The sequence below is a fragment of the Medicago sativa genome, chromosome 4 (assembly GCF_051527215.1).
Source record: "Medicago sativa cultivar Bolivia chromosome 4, Bolivia_mono, whole genome shotgun sequence".
NCBI lineage: Eukaryota > Viridiplantae > Streptophyta > Magnoliopsida > Fabales > Fabaceae > Medicago > Medicago sativa.
In genome coordinates, this window is record NC_140752.1 from 70316569 (window position 1) to 70337679 (window position 21111).

General features: G+C 32.8%; 1 protein-coding gene across 1 annotated transcript; it reads left to right on the forward strand.

The window, feature by feature from the left end:
• The first annotated feature begins 5460 nt into the window (after window positions 1-5460).
• On the forward strand, window positions 5461-20166 carry ALATS (Alanyl-tRNA synthetase). The gene is made up of 23 exons (XM_085702870.1): window positions 5461-5732; window positions 6209-6447; window positions 7102-7242; window positions 9200-9346; window positions 9611-9763; window positions 10809-10938; window positions 11337-11433; window positions 11695-11815; window positions 11939-12002; window positions 13126-13172; window positions 13258-13353; window positions 13478-13579; window positions 14085-14207; window positions 15851-15982; window positions 16233-16304; window positions 16396-16471; window positions 16549-16691; window positions 16766-16874; window positions 16958-17145; window positions 18264-18353; window positions 18493-18675; window positions 18850-19026; window positions 19825-20166. The coding sequence occupies exons 1-23, from the start codon at window positions 5465-5467 to the stop codon at window positions 19894-19896; spliced, it is 2970 nt and encodes a 989-aa protein (XP_085558996.1). The 5' UTR covers window positions 5461-5464; the 3' UTR covers window positions 19897-20166.
• The last annotated feature ends 945 nt before the right edge of the window (window positions 20167-21111 follow it).

Below are 21111 nucleotides of genomic sequence, written 5' to 3' on the forward strand. Positions count from 1 at the left end.
GGTTTAATTGTTATTGATTTTTGGAATTACACGATCAAACACATTTTTTCAAAAGTTGTTTGTAATTTTATGAGTTTCTTGAAAGGGTTGAGAATTTCTCGATAATTAATTTACCAAAACATTAGACTCAATTAAAAACACACCACATCATTTGAAAACGTATAATAAACATGTATGTTGTCAACTTAACATAACATAAAATTGCTTTTCCAAGGTTAAATCCTACCAAAGACAAAAAAATAAAAAAATTTGAAATAATACAAGCTGAATGAAATAAATGGTATGAAAGAGAACAACATGGAAAAACTTAAATTTAATATTTGGGTTAATTAAGTAAATGGTCCTTATAAATATTCAAAATTTCATTTTTAGTCCCTATAAAATAAAATCGCACTTTTTAGTCTCTGTAAAAAATTTCTTCAGCAATTTTAGTCCCTGTAAAATTTTCCATCAACATTTTTAGTCCCTGTAAAAATTTTACGTCACCATTTTCGGTCTCTAAAATGCTAAAGGAAAATATTACAGGGACTAAAAAGTGTGATTTTATTTTGTAGGACTAAAAACAAAATTCTGAATATTTATGGGGACCATTTACTTAATTAACCCTTAATATTTTCCAGAAGAAGAATTAGACTAAACCAAAAAAGCGTCACATCATTTTAAATTTTTCAATAAGCATGTATTTTATCAACTTATCATAATACATCTGCATTTGTTTAATATAAAATCCCATCAAATGTCAAAAGTAAATGAATTTGAAAAAAAAAATTAAGGTTGAATAAAAAATAGGGTTAATTAAGTAAATGATCCCTATAAATATTCATAATTTTGTTTTTAGTCCCTACAAAATAAAATCACACTTTTTAGTCCTTGTGACATTTTCCTTTAGCATTTTAGGGACCGAAAATGCTGACGTAAAATTTTTACAGGGACTAAAAATGCTGATGAAAATTTTTACAAGGACTAAAAATGCTGATGAAATTTTTTACCGGGACTAAAAAGTGTGATTTTATTTTGTGGGGACTAAAAAATGAAGTTCTGAATATTTATAGGGATCATTTACTTAATTAACCCTAAAAAATATAGCATTAAAGCGAATGACATCTAATAACTAAAATTTAAGATAAAAAAAATCAAACAAATGACATTCAAAAACTAACAAATTAGTTTATCATAATGTTAGGCCTTCCAATAGAGCCTGCATTAGGTTGGATAATCATGTTATGCCAATAGCAACCAAACAAGTTAGATTGACATTACGTCTTCACAAAAAACCTTAAGGCACTAGGTAAATGTGTCATCTCATTTTAACTTGATCAAAATCTACTCTTTCATCCAATATGTAGAATGTTAACTCACACTTGAAAATGTTACCATATTTTAACCAACTGTGCGATTACATGTGTTCTTAATTATGTGACATAGTCATGAAAAGTAAAATAGAGACACAACATGTTCAAAAATTTGGGTTGATGATGATTTCGTGGATGTATCTTTATGTTTCTTTCTTTCACAAGAAGAGATAAAGAAAATTAGAAGAAACAAAATGAATACAAAAAAGGACATTCGATATGAGAGAAGTGATAAGCGAAAAAAATATGCAGTGAATAATACGAGTTGTGAATAATACGAGTTGTCCATAAGAGAATAGTGAATAATACAAGTTGTCGTTAATTTTATAGATTTGTTGAAGGAATTGAGGAATCTTGAGTAATTATTTTACCAACAAATTAGACTTAATTAAAAAAACTCAATATCATTTTAAAGCATGAATTTTGTAAACTCAACATAGCACATCTGCATTTTTCCATTGTTACATCCCACCAAATACCAATATTCAAGGAATTTAAAATAATAGAGGTTGAATAAAAATGTAGCATGAAAATGATTTTAACATAAGAGAAATGATAAAGCGAAAAAATAAGGAGTTTGTGCTTTGTCTGCGAGAGTATACGGAATATATTGAGTTGTTGGGGGACTACCGGGGATCCAAAAACTAAAAAAAAAAAACCATCATAATTTTGGAACTACCGGGGAATCCACACTGGGTATGATTTCCACAATAGACTAGAAACCACACGAGTGAGATTGATACCACATCCTTACAAAAAAATCTTATAGCATCAAGTATATGAGTCTTTTTACTGATACCTTCTTTGAAATCTACTATTACATCCAATATAGAACTTTAAGGAATTAGCTAGGTATATGGGTATATCATTTAAATGTTCTTTAAAATTTACTCATGCGTTCATGCAAAAATTTAACTCACACTTGACACATTAACATCTCTTCCTCAAGTATGAGACTCTTTGCACTGTGATCTACCACCTTGAATCACTCCCGCTTTCCACACAAAGTTGAATCGAATAGAGAGGAACCACACAAATAAGAACGATACCACATTTTCACCCAATATTTTAAGGCACTAAGTGTATGAATTTTTTCACTTATATGTTGGTCAACCTTCAATCTTCTACTCAATGTTAGACTATAACTTACATTTGATACATCACAACATTATCTCCCTCAAATGTGAAGAAATTCTAGCCCGTGCCTGGCACGGGTATCCATACTAATTAATATCATAAAGTAAGAAAACTCAAATCACTAATAATTAGAATTCATCATGAAGTCATCAACACAAATCATCATCTTCATACTGGCCAAGGTCTTGCTTTTCAATCATGGAGCTGATCAGCCTCAAGAGGCTCCAACACCTCATGGTGTTGGTGGAAAAGACACTTTTTGGCAACCACCCTATTGCCTAAATCCTTTCTTATGTACTACACATGTACTCTTGTGTTCAACAATATGTTTTTTCAACAAGACTTGATGCATAAGTTTCATTCATCTAATGTAATGTGCGAGTCTTGCTACGCACTACTAATATATATATATAATTAATGAAATAAATATACCTACTACTGTTGTATTATATATATATATATATATATATATATGGGGTTTGCTAGAACACACCCACTAATTTTTATGTGGAAGTGTTTTAGCAAGTTATAACTAAAAAGTTAATAAATACACCTTAAGGTGTATGTTGCTATAACACACCTTCTAACAAAAACAAGTGGGTGTGTTCTAGCAAATCCTATAGGGGTTTGCTAGGATACACCCACTTACTTTTTAGAAGGGGTATTTTAGCAAGTGAATAACTAAAAAGTGGTTAAATACACCCTAAGGTGTAGCTTTGCTAAAACACTCCCACATAAAAACTAGTGGGTGTGTTCTAGCAAATCCCTATATATATATAACACATATATAATGAAATAAATTTATTTCAAGCTTCATGGATATCTATTACTTCATCTTAATTTCTAAGGACCTTTGAATCAAATTTTAAGAAATGGCATAATGTCACATAACAATTTTTAGATACCAAAATTATACATTCTGCGACCTTCAATGTGTAAATTGTGCGATTGCATTCTTCTCTAAATTATATGGGGAGCATAAATTGTATGGTTTAAAAAAGACAGGACATCGTGCAATCATATTGGCCAGCAAACGTATTTATAGAGTTGGAAGTGGGTGTTTATTTAATGAGTAGGATTCCAACACTCTCTAAACTCGTAAGAGACCACTAACCTTGCATATATGTGTGTGCGCGTGCACGTGTATGAACGTGCGTGCTTTCTCTTTTGTTCACACACATATATAGCACATCGAGTAGGCGGACTTTTATCATGATAGACGAAAATGGTAAACCATTACACCTTTGGATCAATATCAACGATTGATATGAAATTCGTACATACATGTTCTCTGCTTTCTTCGTTTTCATCCCTAACTCCTAGTTTTCAATTTTTCATTGTTCAAATCCTTCGGTTCTTCACGTCAAAACTCACATCATAGAGGGTTGTATATCCATAAAAGTAGAATTAGGAGATAATTTTTGAGATAATTTAATAGAATATGAGCTAGATTCGAACCATGATCATACCGTTCGGTCTAACAATTTTGACATTTTTATCGGTTGAACTATGATTTGTGAAATACTTATTAGAAATACTTATTTTTATTTGTTTGATAAAATATATAACTCAAATAGAAAATTATGAAATGAGAATACACTGTAATGATTAATCGATACTCATTTACTCCAATGCTGTGAAGCCCGGATACGAGATACGATACTGCACCGATACGCCGATACGGAAAAATTTCAAAAATCAAGATACGATACGGCTGGGATACGTTAATAAAAAAAATTATATAATTAAATGTACAATATAATTATAACCATTTTTTTAATATGCAAATATATTAACAAACACAAGAAACCAGGCTCGTAGCACATTAACATAAATATAAATAATATTGACGATTAAGAGAGTGATCATTAGTCAATTACATACGCAATATATACCAAAGTCGTCCGATACCAAGACTTCGACGGTGGCCAAAGTGGACGGCGACCACTTTGGAAGAAAAAGTTGAAACCCTAATTTCTTAGAAAGGGAAAGATGCAATTGTTTGTGTGGTGTGGTGTGGGTCGTACTGGCACCAAATAAAGATAAAGGAAATGTATATATATTATAGTAATATAATGTTTTTATTCTTATTTTTTACAAAAAAAAAAACAGAAATCAAAATAATATAAAAAACACAAGTATCCGTGTGTATCGGGAAGTATCGGATAATTAATTTTTTAAAAATTAAAATTTAATATTTGGATACTCTCTGGATACGTATCGGGAAGTATCGGGCAGATATCGGTGCAGGATACGCAGGGGATACGATACGTCATCCATTTTGAAGTATCGGGGCTTCACAGCTCCAATGTAATAACGGTTATTTGTTAGCTATATACACATGCTAATATCAGGTTCACAATTTTATCACAACTTTTTTTCAAGTAAAAAATTCTATCACAACTACTTACATATTGCTTTTATTTCACGGAATTAAAAAATGAAACACATGAACAAATATTTGATTGCATTTATAGTCTTAACATGGATGAGAAGTCAGATTCAAGCAAATTTCATCTGGGTCACTATGAAATTCGTTTTGCACATGAGATAAAGATGAAGAAATAGAGAGACACAATCATTTTCTAGGCCCTCCCTATTTATTTGGTTTTTTCCATCCGTAACACTTAAGATGATGTCTCAAATTGTATGATTTTAATTGGTTGATAATGTAAAATTGTTTTATCCTGTTCTAATTAATCTCTTTGTATTTTAAGACAAAATTTGTTTTTGTGGTTCTTTAGACAATGACCTTGAGACACTTGTTAACAAAATTTTAATTTTAATTTTAAATGTTTAAATTATAAACATACATGATGATTTTTTTTTTTTGATAAACGTTATTTTCTCAAGAAAATATAACTTATTTTACAAGTTATAATATTATCGTATACAATTTCACCCTATTATCTCTTTATCTTAATCGAACTAAAAAACAATAAAATATTGATATCGACGTGAGAAGAGGGTTGTGAATGACAAGAGGTTTCAGTTTGCTCATCTCTCTCTGTAACCGTAACACTCTATTAGCGCCGCCACCCTCTCACGGTATCTCGAGATCTCTTCTCTCCACCTCCGCCGTCTCCTCCGCCATGACAGGAACTGATACACTCGATATCGAGTGGCCGGCGAAGCGCGTCAGAGATACCTTCGTCAAGTTCTTCGAAGAGAAGAATCATGTATACTGGAAATCCAGTCCCGTCGTCCCCTTCAATGACCCTACTCTCCTCTTCGCCAACGCCGGTAGCTTCTCTCTCTTCTCTCTTTTATCGTTATTATTGTTATGCACTATTACTCACACTCACACTCACAATCACTCAAGTAACCAGTTAGATTTTGGTTGATTCTTAGAATTGAATTTGCAATCGAAGTTCTTGTAATTTTATTGCGTAGAAATAGAATCTCAAATTGAAATCAACTATTTTATTGGTTTTTGTCTGAGTTGTCCAATTTCAATAACAAAGTATAAGATTAGATAAACTGTTTTGACACCAGCTATAAGCTGTTTTCATATAAACTATTCCGGAGAGCCTATGGAAATAAGTTGAAAATAGGATATGGACATGTCATAAGCTGTTTCTATAAGCTCTTTCAAACATTCTTACAAGTGCTTATACCTGGATAAACTCAAATAAGTTAATACAAAGAGGTCGTAAATACTGATGATAGATAAATATAGTAATCTTGTTGTAATTTTGTTATGATTTTATATGTGACAGGGATGAACCAGTATAAGCCAATTTTTTTGGGGACTGCTGACCCCAATACCGCCTTGAGCAAACTCTCCCGTGCTTGCAATACCCAAAAGTGCATTCGAGCTGGTGGTAAGCACAATGATCTTGACGACGTGGGGAAAGACACTTACCATCACACCTTCTTTGAGATGTTAGGTAACTGGTCCTTTGGCGATTACTTCAAAGAAGAAGCCATTAGCTGGGCATGGGAGTTACTCACCAAAGTATGCTTTATCAATTGGAGTTTTATATCTTGCTTCTTGAACTATGTGCTTTATGTTGTTTCACCTGCTTGTTAATAAAAGTATATAGTTTAGTAAAATCATTATGGGATTTTTTTTATTTTTTTTTTTGCTTTGGAATGACATCTAATTCTAAACTTTAAAAGCTAAGGAGTAGGAAGTTACTGAAGCTACCCATACTGGGATATATTCCTATTGATTGTTTCTTCTATATTAATTAGGTTTTTGTGCTGCTTAAATAGCATGTTTCAATTAGAAACTGCACCATCATTCACTGCAGCTAACCACCACTTCCATCCTGTCAATTACACCATGCTTACCACTACTGCTCTGGGTTCCCTTTGATGAAAAATTATATTTTTGAATTAATAGTTGTAGATATCAGTCTTAGCACTGCCAATCCCAACCCAATGTGGCCTTCGGTTTCTAAATGTGGATAAATTAATAGTAAAAGTTAATTAAAACGTTCAATTCAATTTGAATAAGCTAGCTAAAGTTATTATGTTTATAGGCGTCTATCGTGTTTGCAGTATCTTCAAATGCAAAAGTTGATAGTTATTTAGTTCCTCAGTAGATATATAGTGCATTACTAAATTCTTTTGTGGTTACATAATCTACTTCTTTACTGTATTGTAGGTTTATAAATTACCTTCAGATCGCATTTATGCCACATATTTTGGTGGTGATGAGAAAGCTGGCCTTGCCCCTGATACTGAGGCTAGAGATATATGGTTAAAGTTTTTGCCTCCTGGACGCGTTCTTCCTTTTGGATGTAAAGTATGTTTTTACTACATTTTCTCTTAAATATGTGGAATGAAATATTTTCATAATATATGCAAAGTCCATTTAATATCAAAGTAATATTTAATAATTTGATTTGATACATTTACCATTTATGTAATATTGTCTGCCATCTAGGTTATAATTTGTACTGAAAACAATTATTTGACTCTGCTTTGTTGGGTTCTCTTCTTGAAAGAAAAATCTGGGGAAACAACCTTTCCCTATTTTTTTTTTATTTTTATGAAGAAAAAAATAAAGAAAAGTAGCTTTAGCTCTAATCTAAAGAGCTTATACATCTCATCTCCTTTTTTTCTAATTTCCTTAACCTCCTTTCTTTCTTCTTTAAAATCATAGTAACCCCTCGTCATCCCATCACAAGCCCATGTCACAAGCATAGCATAGTAGGCTACTAATTGCAACAAAACTACAAGTCAACCAATACACAGCACTATCACAAGCCTAGTGGGCTACTATACTATAAGCGCAGCCTTCGCTCCTTTCATCTGAGCTACACCCCACCCAGCCTCTCACAATCCATCCCCTGGAGTCCCACGACCTCTGATGTCATCTTATTTTTGCAAACAGGATCCTCTGTTTTCTGTGAACAGAGCAGAGTCGGGGCTCTCTGTTTTCTGTACAAAAAAAATCTGTCTGCAAAACAGACCTAACATCCTTTTCTGCAAATTTTACCCTTTGTTTTTTCAGCCAACAGTAGTTGCTACTCTCTGTTTCCTGCTGTTAGAATTACAGTCAGGGTTGCCAGCATTCATTCTAGAACTATAGAGAGAATAGAGAATCTGGAATGCTTCTTGAGCTGTTTCTTTGATTATGATTTGTTAACCATTACAACGAGCTTTGCTATCTATTTATAGACTACGCCAGCTGTAACAAGTTACAGTGTTGTTGGTTTTATGCTACTGCTAGCCTATGCTAACTATCATGCAACTGTAACTAACTTTGTTAGTTATAGTTAGTTACAGTGCGTTTGAGACTACAACTATGTATATAAACCTTAATTGCTACATACTCTTAATACCTGCTGTTAGTTTTTCTCCAACAACCATGGCAACTTCATCTAAACCATCACCAACAGGTCCAAAAAACAGGACATCCACCTCTCCATAAGTGGTTTATTGTGCTCAAATGTTTATTTTTTATGCATTTGTTTAGTTTCTCGGATACTATGTCTGTGTTTGAGACTACAACTATGTATATAAACCTTAATTGCTACATACTCTTAATACCTGCTGTTAGTTTTTCTCCAACAACCATGGCAACTTCATCTAAACCATCACCAACAGGTCCAAAAAACAGGACATCCACCTCTCCATAAGTGGTTTATTGTGCTCAAATGTTTATTTTTTATGCATTTGTTTAGTTTCTCGGATACCATGTCTGTGTTTGTAGAATTATTTTGTAATCTGGCAAAAAATTATTTGAATTTTGGGGTGACACACGTTATTCAGCTATTCTAGTTTCTGTTCGGCTGCTTCGTTATCCGGGATTGACAACCTAGCTTTTATTTTAAAGCTAAAACTGGCTTTAACTTTAAATAGCTTTAAGTTATAGTTAAAAACTAAAGTCAGGCGAAGCGCTACCTTAGACCCTTAATTTACGTAGATGACAACAGCTTGTTGCTTTTCTTTCTGATGATATAATGAAAGTTACCTTTGTTCTTGAAAGGCGTTGCAATTACCTCATAAGAAAGTAATTTTAGATGTTTTATATGTTCACTTCTATTATTCTATGCCCGTCTCGAATATATGAACTATTAAAAATTATAATAACAAATTAACAATGATTAACCTCTTCTTTTCTGGAAAAAAAAACAAATGAAAAATTAAATGGATTTATTTAAATAATGGAGTCATGCAAAATCTATTTAACATTATATTGTAAATTGTTTCTGTACTGAATTGGCAAATCTAATTAGGTGTTTATCTTTCGATAGGATAATTTTTGGGAGATGGGTGACACTGGTCCTTGTGGACCTTGCACAGAAATTCATTTTGACAGAATTGGCAACCGGGATGCTGCATCTTTGGTTAATAACGATGATCCTACATGCCTCGAGATATGGAACCTCGTCTTTATTCAGGTATTTTAATGATATTTAGCGTGTTAGTGTTACTGCCATTTCTCCCCCTGCCCGCCCCACCCACAATAAAATTTGTGTACTTGATAAGTTGGTTTTAGAATCCACTGTTCTAGCATGCACACTGTTTTCTATACCAATGAAATTTGTATCTTACATGTTTCTGTTGATCTCATCTACATTACAAGTTAGTATTAGAATCAGCATGCAAACTTTTTCTTTCCCCGTGAAGTCTTACCTTATATGTTTCTGTTTGTCTCACCACAGTTCAACAGGGAGGCTGACGGTTCTCTTAAATCCCTGCCTGCAAAGCATGTTGACACTGGAATGGGTTTTGAACGACTGACCTCTATACTGCAGAGGAAGTTGAGCAACTATGACACTGATGTCTTCATGCCTATCTTCGATGCTATTCAGCTGGTATGGTTGTTAAGGAACTAAAGCTTATCATATTTCCATATATATTTTTAAAACTAGAATCACATGTAGTCTTGAATTGTGCCATATTTGAATTGTAAAACTTGTTATATTTTGTTTCTTATCACCCTTTGAAGAGAATGTTTACACATGGTAGAAAGTATTTTGTTCGTAGGCCTTTTATTAGGCACACTTATTTTAGGCACAGGCCCATTTTAATTGACCCAGCCCTGACCTAGTTTAATATTATGTAATAGATTATGTGTAGAATAAATAGAAGGGGCTGAACTGACATGAGAGGTTATTTTTCTTATGGTTGGGAGAGAGTCAAGACACCAGGCTCTCTAACATCCTAGCAGTTTCCAGCAGTTGCAACTTCCTGTTGTTATCCCTTCTGCATTCTAACTAAAGAGAAACACCGTTTCCCAAGTATTATAAATAAAAGTCCTACTATTCAGAATTATATGGTCCCAGCTTAACATGTTTTCAAATTTATATATGGACCAAAATTTTTCTCTTTCTCAAGAATGGTTGAGTAAAGTTTACAAATATATAACGGTACTCTTCAAAGGGATGCCAATAATCTTTGTTGCTCAAGATGATGCCCCCCCCCCCCCCCCCCCCCCCCTCTCCTCCTCCTCCCAACCCCTGTTTCACAGCTTATGCTCATGGATGTCAATGTATAGCTCCCTGTAGGTTTAACTACATCAAATTCCGCGTCTACTTCTCTTGTTTTCTGTTTGGGCATCTTTGTTACAACTCTTCGTAAGTCTGTTTGATAATCTATTCCGTTCTCGGAATGCTGCCTTCTGAAATATCTATTTATACCTTTGGAGTTTGGCCATAGATCTATGCATGTGAATTGGAAGTTCTACTTGCTAGTCTTAAATGACGTTCTTTCAGAACTGTTGGCTTCCTATACATGCAATCTGAAACATGTCATATTCATTATCCAAATTATTCAATGAACACGTGCATGTCTGTGAATTGTTTTTCATTGAGCATACTGATTTTATATATAATTCCGTTTTCCTGTAACACATAACAGGCAACTGGTGCTCGGCCATATTCTGGGAAAGTTGGACCAGAAGATGCTGATAAAATTGACATGGCATACAGGGTTGTTGCAGATCACATCAGGACTCTGTCATTTGCCATTGCTGATGGGTCTCGTCCTGGTAGGATATTGTAACTTTGTATCGTTATTGACATACTTTCCCTATGGGGATTCCAAAATTTTAACTCTCCAGTCCCATCAAAATTGCTGCCTTTTTCCCTTATGTCTTGAGGAAGGCATCTTTTTCACAGATAGGGTTGTAGCCCTTGGGGAGATGCAACGAAGATAAATTTTCTACCATTTATTGGTGATTTTGAATTATATATATATATATATATATATATATATATATATATATATATATATATTTTATTGTGATGCAAGCTGTAGAACAGTTTATCTAAGTGAACACCATGTACTCTCGCTCAATTTAAAATTTAGGATGTCCATCATTATTGTGTTTTGATGATAGAGAGAGGAATGCTTACCTTAATTATGTCATTCTTTCATATTTTGTAGGTAATGAAGGTCGTGAGTATGTTCTGAGGCGTATACTCCGTCGAGCTGTTCGGTATGGTCGGGAAGTGCTAAAGGCTGAAGAGGGTTTTTTCAATGGGTATGTACAATGGTTAACTATTTCAATTTTTTGTCAGAACCCATACCTAAATCTTCCGTACCACATACCACATCCTAGTGCCATTTTAAATATCTAAAACTCGTATTAATCAATTATTTCAAATTCAAATTCGATGCACTTATTTTGGGGGAAAAAAATCATATTATTACTAGTCATCTGATTAGTGGTTCCAGGCATAAATCTGTGAAAATATATTCTGTTTATAATGTCTGTTTCTGTCTTTAATCTTGGTGAAATCAGGCTTGTAAATGTTGTGGCAAATGTGCTGGGTGATGTTTTCCCCGAGCTAAAACAACAGGAAGTGCACATTAGGAATGTGATTCAAGAGGAAGAGGAAAGTTTCGGCAGAACCTTAGTTAAGGTCAGGATAGACACGTATGAAGACATTTTTATGGGCTGTCATATTTTGGTTCCATGACATAATGACAGCCATCTAAGCTATTTTTGTAAAGGACTAAAGGAATATCTGTTTTTTATTCTCCAGGGCATTGCAAAATTTAAAACAGCTGTTGGACATGTTCAGGGAAACATACTGAGTGGGGAGGCAAGTTGAATAATTTATTTTCAGATACTTGGTTGGCTTGGTTTCATCAATGTTTATTACTTAGATACTAATTTTTTAATTGGGTACTTGCGTATAAAAAAACATTTAATGTTAAAACAAACAAAATTTCTGAAATTTCCAGTGGCTTTGTTATTTTGTTGTTGGAAAGTCATATGAGTGTAGTTCTTTTCATTTCTAGCATGTAAGTACTGCATTTAGCATAGTTATCATTACAGGTTGATGACTTGATGTTTATAACTTTTCAGTTTCACTAGGTCAGTGTGAATAGGTACATTTTTTCTATACCAAGAATTTGTTGTAATAAAAAACGTTACGTATAGCTAATAAGTACACCATTGTTAACAAATTGAACTTCTCTCTTGTTTTTGCAAATAATGGTGATATTTTGTAGAATGTCTTCCTTTGATTCCAGGGTTTTATAGCATTTTTAGTTTTCAATATCATTGGTTGGTCCTTGTGAAGATCATGAATTTAAGGGTTTGTTTGGGTTTTGTATTCGTTTTCTATTTTCAATTTTAGTTCATCTCAGAAATATCTTTTCACGCAGTTTCAGTATCCTGATTTCAAAGATTTGCATAGGAAACCGTGAAAACAGTAAAGAAGTTTTTTATATTCAAAACTTCAAAAACAGGAAACTATGTTGAAACAAAATGGCATTTTGTAATTAAAACTGAAAATAGAAAATGAATGTAGAAATGTTTTCTAAAACCAAAAATCCTTACATTTTTTTTTGTTTTATCCAAAACCATTGGTTGCAAATCATTCATGATATTGACCACAAAATTGCAATTGAATCACATTCATGGTACTGCATGGTATACATCTGTTGATATGTATTTTTAATATAATTTACATCTGTGCTATTTAAACACAATTTTAGACACCGTATGTGATACGTTTAGCTCTAGTTCTATCTCTTGATTTTATCATACATAAAATCTACACGAATTACAAAAATACATTAAAACACAAAGACTCTTTGTCAATTGTCTCTAATTAACGTTTCTGTATAAGTTTAATTGATATATTGTTTTCCTTAGTTTAGTAGTTTGTGATGATGGGGCCGTGAGCTATTTCTCATACAGCTATCTCTTGATTATAGGTAGCGTTTGAGTTGTGGGATACATATGGCTTCCCATTGGACCTCACACAGGTGAAGTTGTTCTTCTATTATGCTTTATTTTATTTATTTATTTATTTTTTTTTTTTTGTATTTCCTAACCTTTTCTATTTATCAGCTAATGGCTGAAGAGAAGAAATTACATGTCGATGTCGAAGGTTTTAATAGTGCTATGGAAGCAGCACGAGAAAGATCAAGAACTGCTCAAAATAAGGTATCTTGTTTGCTTCAGTGTAACGTACCCAACAAAATTAAAGGATCAGCAAAAACCATTGAAAATATTAATACTGGTTGTCTTTTTCCTTGTCCCCTTCTCAAATTTCTTTTGTTACTATCAGCAAGCTGGTGGTGCTATTGTCATGGATGCTGATGCTACATCAGCATTGCAGAAAAGAAGCATCGCTCCAACAGATGATAATTTCAAATTTGCTTGGTTCAGGGTAAGAACAGTTACTATTGCTATTTTTCAGAGGAGTGAAGTATTACAAAGGGAAATGCTGATAAAAGATACCATATATTCACGAAATTAAATATAGTATAAATAAAACACTATCTGAAAGCATGTCCTAGGACATGGACTTTATCCAAGCACTCCACTTTTACCAATGGCATAAAAGTAAATTTAAAATAGTACATTTCTGTGATGTTTTATTATGCCACTTGTTCTTGCCAAATGGTTTTCTTTATTATTCCCAAATGGCCAAATCCTAACACCTTACTAAAGGAAGTCACTTGATTTTCTCTATAATATTAGCCACCATTGAAGTGAGAAAAATGAAAGGGAGTCCTTCATGGGAGCTTTTGATATTCTATTATATATGCGATAGCTTATGTTTATCAGATAAGCAGTTGTATTAGACTTTGCATTCTCACTTATCAATTTTCTTTCAGAATCAGTTCATACTTTTTCCGTTGATTTCTATTTTTCTCCATTTCTTGTCTTAGGACCATGAGAGTGTGGTAAAAGCAATATATACTGGTTCTGAGTTTGTTGATTCAGTTAATACTGATGGTGATGTTGGTGTAATTCTGGAATCTACAAGCTTCTATGCTGAGCAAGGTGGTCAGGTATTCAGCATTGTTAATATTTTATATATGTTATTTTGCATGTTAATCTTATTTTATTTAATTTAACTGATGGCTATGGTTAGTAATCATTTATTTAAAATTATAAAACTCACTTTTGTCCAGAAAACGCAATCAAGTAGCTATAATGTTCTTCGTTGGTTTTTTTTTAATTATGATTTTCCTCTGCAACTTTACTCTATTCGTTTCCAGTTATAAATCAACATGCTTTCGTAAAGATGTTATCTTTAAAACTAAAAGATATGTTCAAGGGCTTGTTCCCTTGAGCAAAAATAATTGATTTTGAAGTTTTGTATGTTTGGTTATATAAAAAAAGTACTTTCTCCCTTAACATTCTCTTATCCCTCATCTATTGTCCGTTTGTTTCTAAAGCTACTTATTTTAACTTTTCAAAATGATAAGAAATTTAAGATTGTTCAATATAACAAACCTAATGCAAAAGAAATCGTAGCAATTTAATAAAAGAGAATACTGGAGTGGCGATACAACTTAATTTCCGTACACAGACTAAAATATTACTACCTCCGTTCCTTTTTAATTGTCACATTTTGACATTTTACATAAACCAAGACAATCAATAAATGTTGTTACTTTTGATACAATAATTTCTATTTTTACTATAATAACCTTATTTATTTAATATCTCATTACATATATTTCTCTCTCCATAATAATAAATAAGGGTAATATTAGTAAAATAACATTTAATGTTGCATTGAACTATGTAAAGTGACACTCAAATAAAAACAAAAAAATTCTTTAAAAGAGACACTTAAAAAGGAACGGAGGGAGTAGTTGTATAAGATGGTTTGAAATTTAAAACATCAATTTCGATGGATTTTGCCAAAAGGAAATCATCAAGCAAAGTAGTCGCACTCTTGGATATGGTCACACGAAAATGTCTTACATGAAAATAGGGACCCTAAGGGCGTGTTTGGTTTACAAGAGAAATTGTGAAGAGAGAAATAAGTGAGATAGAGTGTGAGAAGAGAGAAATAGGTGAGAAATAAGATAGGTTTGATGGGTTGTTTGGTATAAGAGAGAAATATAGAAGAGAGAAATAGATTGCTTTTTTGAATTGACAAATAAGCCCCTTTCTAAAAAATATATTTACTTCAAATTTTAAATTTATTTTTTTGTTTAAATTTGTTTCCTGTGTCACGTTAATCACAACCATGAGTCTTTTTTCATAAAGGAAAAAAAACCATTTTTTTTCTAGAAAAAAAATTCAATTGTGTTTTTTGGTGCAATTAATCATAAAGAAAATTGTTTTTTAGAAGTAAAGAAAATCATTATTCATATAAAAAACAACTATTAAATATATGAATTAATTGCTGCTAGTATCTAACGTAACACAGTAAGGACGATTAAAACGTAGTGCTTGACTCCTTGCATCTGACAGATTGGTATAGTGTTAATGCGTAACAATTATTTTCAAATGGAAAAAAAAAAAAGGGTAAAAACATGATTTTAGTGATCACTCAGCACTCTCTTCTCTACTTCTCTCTTCTTAATTTCTGTCTTCTATATTTCTCTTGAAACAAACAGAGTGTAAATAAATTTTTCCTCTCCATCAATTTGTTAGTTTAGTGTTTGTGATATGTTTTCTGTTTTCTTTTGCATAGATTTTTGATACCGGGTCTCTTGATTTCCAACATGCTTCATTTCAAGTTCATAACGTTCAAGTTTATGGAGGTTTCGTGCTTCACATTGGTAATGGGACTGGTATCTCTGTTGGCGACAAAGTAGTATGCAAGGTAACTTCGTTTCCTTCTATGAATTTCTTCATGACTTAAAATAATCCTCTGATTATTTTATTGCCCCTCCCCTTTTATTTAAAATACCTCTTTCTCTAGTTATCTTATGAATTTCGTTGTGACTTGAAATAACCCTTTGATTATTTTATTTCCCCCTCCCCTTTTACTTAAAATACCTCTTTCCCTAGTTATCCACATATCTTTCATTACTTTTTGATGCTTTGTTTTGTTTTTTTAATTACTTTTGCAGGTCGATTATGGAAGACGTGCCCTTATAGCCCCTAATCATACATGCACACACATGTTAAATTTTGCTCTTAGGGTATGTTAAAAATGCTATTGAATTAAGCCGTACTAATTCTTTTCATATTGATCTACATGGTGATTGTTGTGATTTCATATGACGAATGCAGGAAGTACTTGGCAATCATGTAGACCAGAAAGGATCTATCGTTCTTCCTGAAAAATTGAGATTTGATTTTTCTCACGGTAAGGCTTGTCCATTAAGGCTGTAAGAACTATGTTAACTTAAAAAGAGTTTTTATTCACTATGCTGGAATGAGTAGGCAAGCCTGTTGATGCTGATTCATTGAGGAGAATCGAGTCAATTGTTAATGAGCAAATTCAAGCTGAATTGGATGTAAATGCAAAGGAGGTAACTCTTGCCGATGCCAAGCGTATCAAGGGTCTGCGAGCTGTTTTTGGAGAAGTAAGCTCTGTAATTTCTGTACTTTTTTCTCTAATCCGCAGGATCACATTCTTCAATATTCTGCTTTAATGTAGGTCTATCCTGATCCGGTTAGAGTTGTGTCAGTTGGACAAAAAGTTGAAGATCTCCTTGCTGACCCTGATAACGAAAAATGGTTATCTATTTCATCTGAATTGTGTGGTGGTGAATATCAAAGCCAATATTTTCTTTGAAATTTCTTTCTTTCTTAGTTTCTGTTTGAGATTCATTTTTACTCGACAATCTAGGTACCCATATCTCAAACACACGAGAGGCTAAAGCTTTTGCACTTTTAGCTGAGGAGGGAATTGCTAAAGGAATCCGTAGAATAACAGCTGTCACAACTGATCGTGCTTCTGATGCAATGAAAATGGCAGATGACTTTGAGAAGCAAGTAGATGAAGCGGCTAAGCTAGAAGGAAGTTTGCTGGAAGAGGTTGGTATTGGTTTTTATTTGTCTAAATTCTGATAGCAGGCTTGTGTTTTCCATTCTACTTGGTTTGGCAAGTTCCATCACTTGAGCCTTGGAAGGCCTGGCTTGGTTCGCAGTTAATGAATGAAGTTGGCAAAAACCCATTACTAACCGGCTGAACCAGCTGGCAAAACGACAACCGAATTGCTAATTATTACGAATAGGTTTCACTGTATGAAACTAGCTGCAACCTATATATATTTCAAAATCATGATCTAATATGAAGGTTTTGGAACCTATTCAACATACTGGAAAGTATTAAATGCTCATAAGCATGAACCTCTATTGAATTAAAGTGCACGGAACTAATGTAACAATTGTTATATACACATCAGTTATGCATTTACAGTTGCTTTCTTGTCCTTCGGGTCCCAAGAAAGGGGTTTCATGTATTTAAATAATTTTTATTTTTGGCCCTGTTTACACTGTTAGAATATGGGTGTTTGGAATAGCTTATCTGGGTTTATCTCATGACATACACATTTGTGTAAGTGTCTGCGGTTATAAAAATAGCTTGATATGTTTATAAGTTGTTTTCAGCTTATTTTAAAGAACTCTCAGATAACTTATGAAATAGTTTACCCTCATTACATCTTCAATTATAGAGATAGTTTATACAATTATAGAAATAGCTTACACACACACACACATTTTACTTTTTTGGAGATCTCAAGTGGATCCCATGGTTACACATCACATATTTTAACTTTTCGCTACTTAAGCTCTTCATCTCTCTAATTCAGCTCCTTCAAAAAAGTTACTAAACGGATCCCACTCCCACCAATAATTTTAGATCATTACATTTTATTAATATTTAAAATCTTATACATGACGTGCCTAGTTCTTAAGTGACTTTTCTCCAATGGTGGTTCTTGATAACCCACAAATCTTAATATGGAAGTATCCCAATAAGTTCCCTGGTGGAGAATGACTTGATACTCACGCTCACAACACGATTATCTGTTTCTTGATTTCCATATCTTTCTCTGCCTGATTGACACTGATTTCCTTAGCAGATAGAGATAATGCTTATCTTTCAAAATTGTTAACAAGTTCATCTTGTAATTCCCTTTTTGTCACAGAAAGTTTCATCTTTGAAAAGCAATGTGGAAACATTATCAATTCCTGCAGCTAAGAAAGCTGAAATTAAGACCAAGATTGCCCTACTTCAGGTATTATATGATGAAAAAGTCTACATCATGCTTTATACTTTTTCCCCTGTTCCACGTTTGTCTGTTACTTATTGTTTTGCTTTCGTTACTATTTTGCTCATGCGTAAAATCCTAGAGTTTAATATCATAATTCTTGTAGGATCAAGTGAGAAAAGCGCAAAAGCGTGTTGCTGAAGAAAACAAACGTAAAGCTGTAACGTTAACAGCTGAGAAGGCTGATCTAGCTGTTTCAGATGGGAAATCTTACTGCATATCTCACGTTAATGTTGGGCTCGATGTTGCAGCAGTTCGTGAGGCTGTTACAAAAGTCATTGATCAGAAGGTATTTGCTGATTCATAATTAATCAAGAATCTAGCTGCATTTCATTGAATGACCTCGTTATTATGTGTTGAGTTGAATGCATAATATGCTCCTTGAGTTTGTCATGTGTCCTTGGCAATTATATTTTCTGTCAACATCAAACATTAACTGGAAGCAATGTTTGCTGATAAACAGGGATTGTCAGTGATGGTTTTTAGCACTGATGAATCTACAAACAAAGCTGTAGTGTGTGCTGGGGTGCCGGAGAAAGGAGATAAAGGTAAGCTGGATGTATCAGAATGGCTGAGTAATGCTTTGGGGCCACTGAAAGGGAGATGTGGTAAAGGAAAAGGAGGTCTTGCAACGGGACAGGTTAGTATTCTCCCCATTTCATATATTATGTCATTAGGTAATGAAACTTCAAATAATCTCTCCATTTCATATATCATGTCATTTAAGGTAATGAACTGCTGTAAAAAAATATGCACTGTATTGATTTCGATTTATAAAATAACTTATATTTGATCATAATACCCTTGTTTGGACGAACACAAAAATATAATTACATAGGTATGAAATCAATTCATCATCCGAGTCCTTGTTTTTATGAACGTTTTTTATATAGGTTCCTAAACAACTTTTTATCATTCTCTTGGATATAGGAGAATCTTCCAGCTCCACCATGGATTGTGTTTAATGGTTTTCAAAATTTTGAATGGAGCTGATGTTGTGTAATATCAGTTATAGTTTTATGAGCTTCTTAACACTTCACTTATTATTATTTTTTTTATATTGAAAGAGAAAAAGGGCAAGAAAGAGTTATCTAAGTTTGTGTGGATTTTTTTTACCTAGTAGCTCAATTTTCAAATATTATGTTTCGACAATCACTTAAATTTTCATGGTCATCTGCTTTATGAAGTCTTTTAGACATTGCTTAGCTGATCTACTTTGAAATGCTTTTGGCCAAAAGGCTTCGGAGATACAGCTAGATTATAGTTTTGAATTTCTTATGGCTTCAGTCATAAACATCTTAGGAATATTTCTATCATCAAATTATCACGTACTAATATGTTGGCTATTTATGAAGGGATTTTTTAAATTTATTCTATATATCTAGCTGTGTTTTGTTGATATCATATTGATTTGTATTTGCACCATCCTTTTTTTCAGGGTACAGATGCCTCACACGTAAATGAGGCTATGGATCTTGCAGTGAAATTTGCATCCGTGAAATTGAACTAGAGGGTATACTGTCGTCATATTCCGTATAAATCACTCAGAAGGGGGGAAGGACACTTCCAATTAATTTATTAATCTGGATGAGTTGAACATAATCTAATGTTTAATACATGAATTTTTAGGGTTAATACATTACAAAGTGTGCTTTGATGGCAAGGAATTTTTGTCTAAAAAAAGATCACAAATTGTTCAAGTGTAATAGCAATTGGATTGATTGATTTAGAAGGGAAGGACACTTTGTAGTAATTTAAAAAATCATTTTTAAGAATATTATATCTGTTTGTTATAGTTTTTAAAAAGCATGATCTTCGAGAAAAAAAAAAAAGAAAACTTGAAATTGAAAATATATTCTTTTTGAGTAATTGAAATGAAAAGATGTCCCGTGAGCTTAGCTCAATTGGTAGGACAATGCATTATTATATGCAGGGGTCGGGGTTCGATCCCGGACACTCCACTTATTCACCTTATAAGGTGAATTCTAGCCAATAGACTACCTGACCAAAAAAAAAAAAAAGAAATGAAAAGATATCAAAAGTAGTTTTTCCAAAAAAATGTATTTTGTAGAGGAGGTAGAAATTAAATATCAAAAGACGAAGATAATTTTGTAACACAAAATTCCTTTTAGAGGTAGAAATTAAATATCAAAAGATGAAGATAATTTTGTAACATATATAGTTGTATCCAAACAAACGATATTTTTTTAAAGAGATGATTGCTATTACGATATACAGAAACAAAATTGATTATGCTAAATTTGGAATGAAATGGATAATTTCTTTTGAAGTAAAGAAATTTAAAATGACCATTCAATGACATTAACCACATCAAGAAACATTCAAACATCCCTGATTAACCTTCTCATCTTTTCAAAGTGATGCACTAATACTCTACGTCTTTTAGATTTCTCTCTATATATATAGCTAAAGACTTGAATAAATGTAACAACTCTCTGAACTTTTGCGAATAAATGTAACAACTCTGAACTTTTGCGAGTGCCCGTACTCTCTCAAAATCAAAAGCTTGCAAACACTTTAAAATTTTTTTACAAGCTTTCATATCATAGAAATTCTTAAGACATAGAGTCTAAACTGAATTGTATTGTTTACACCTCTGCTTGTATATCATGTGTAAAACCCAAACGATCTTTTATATGATTAAGTTAGTTTATAGAAGTCTCTTTCAGTTGTAATTGAGCAATAAAAGTCTCTTGTGTGTTTA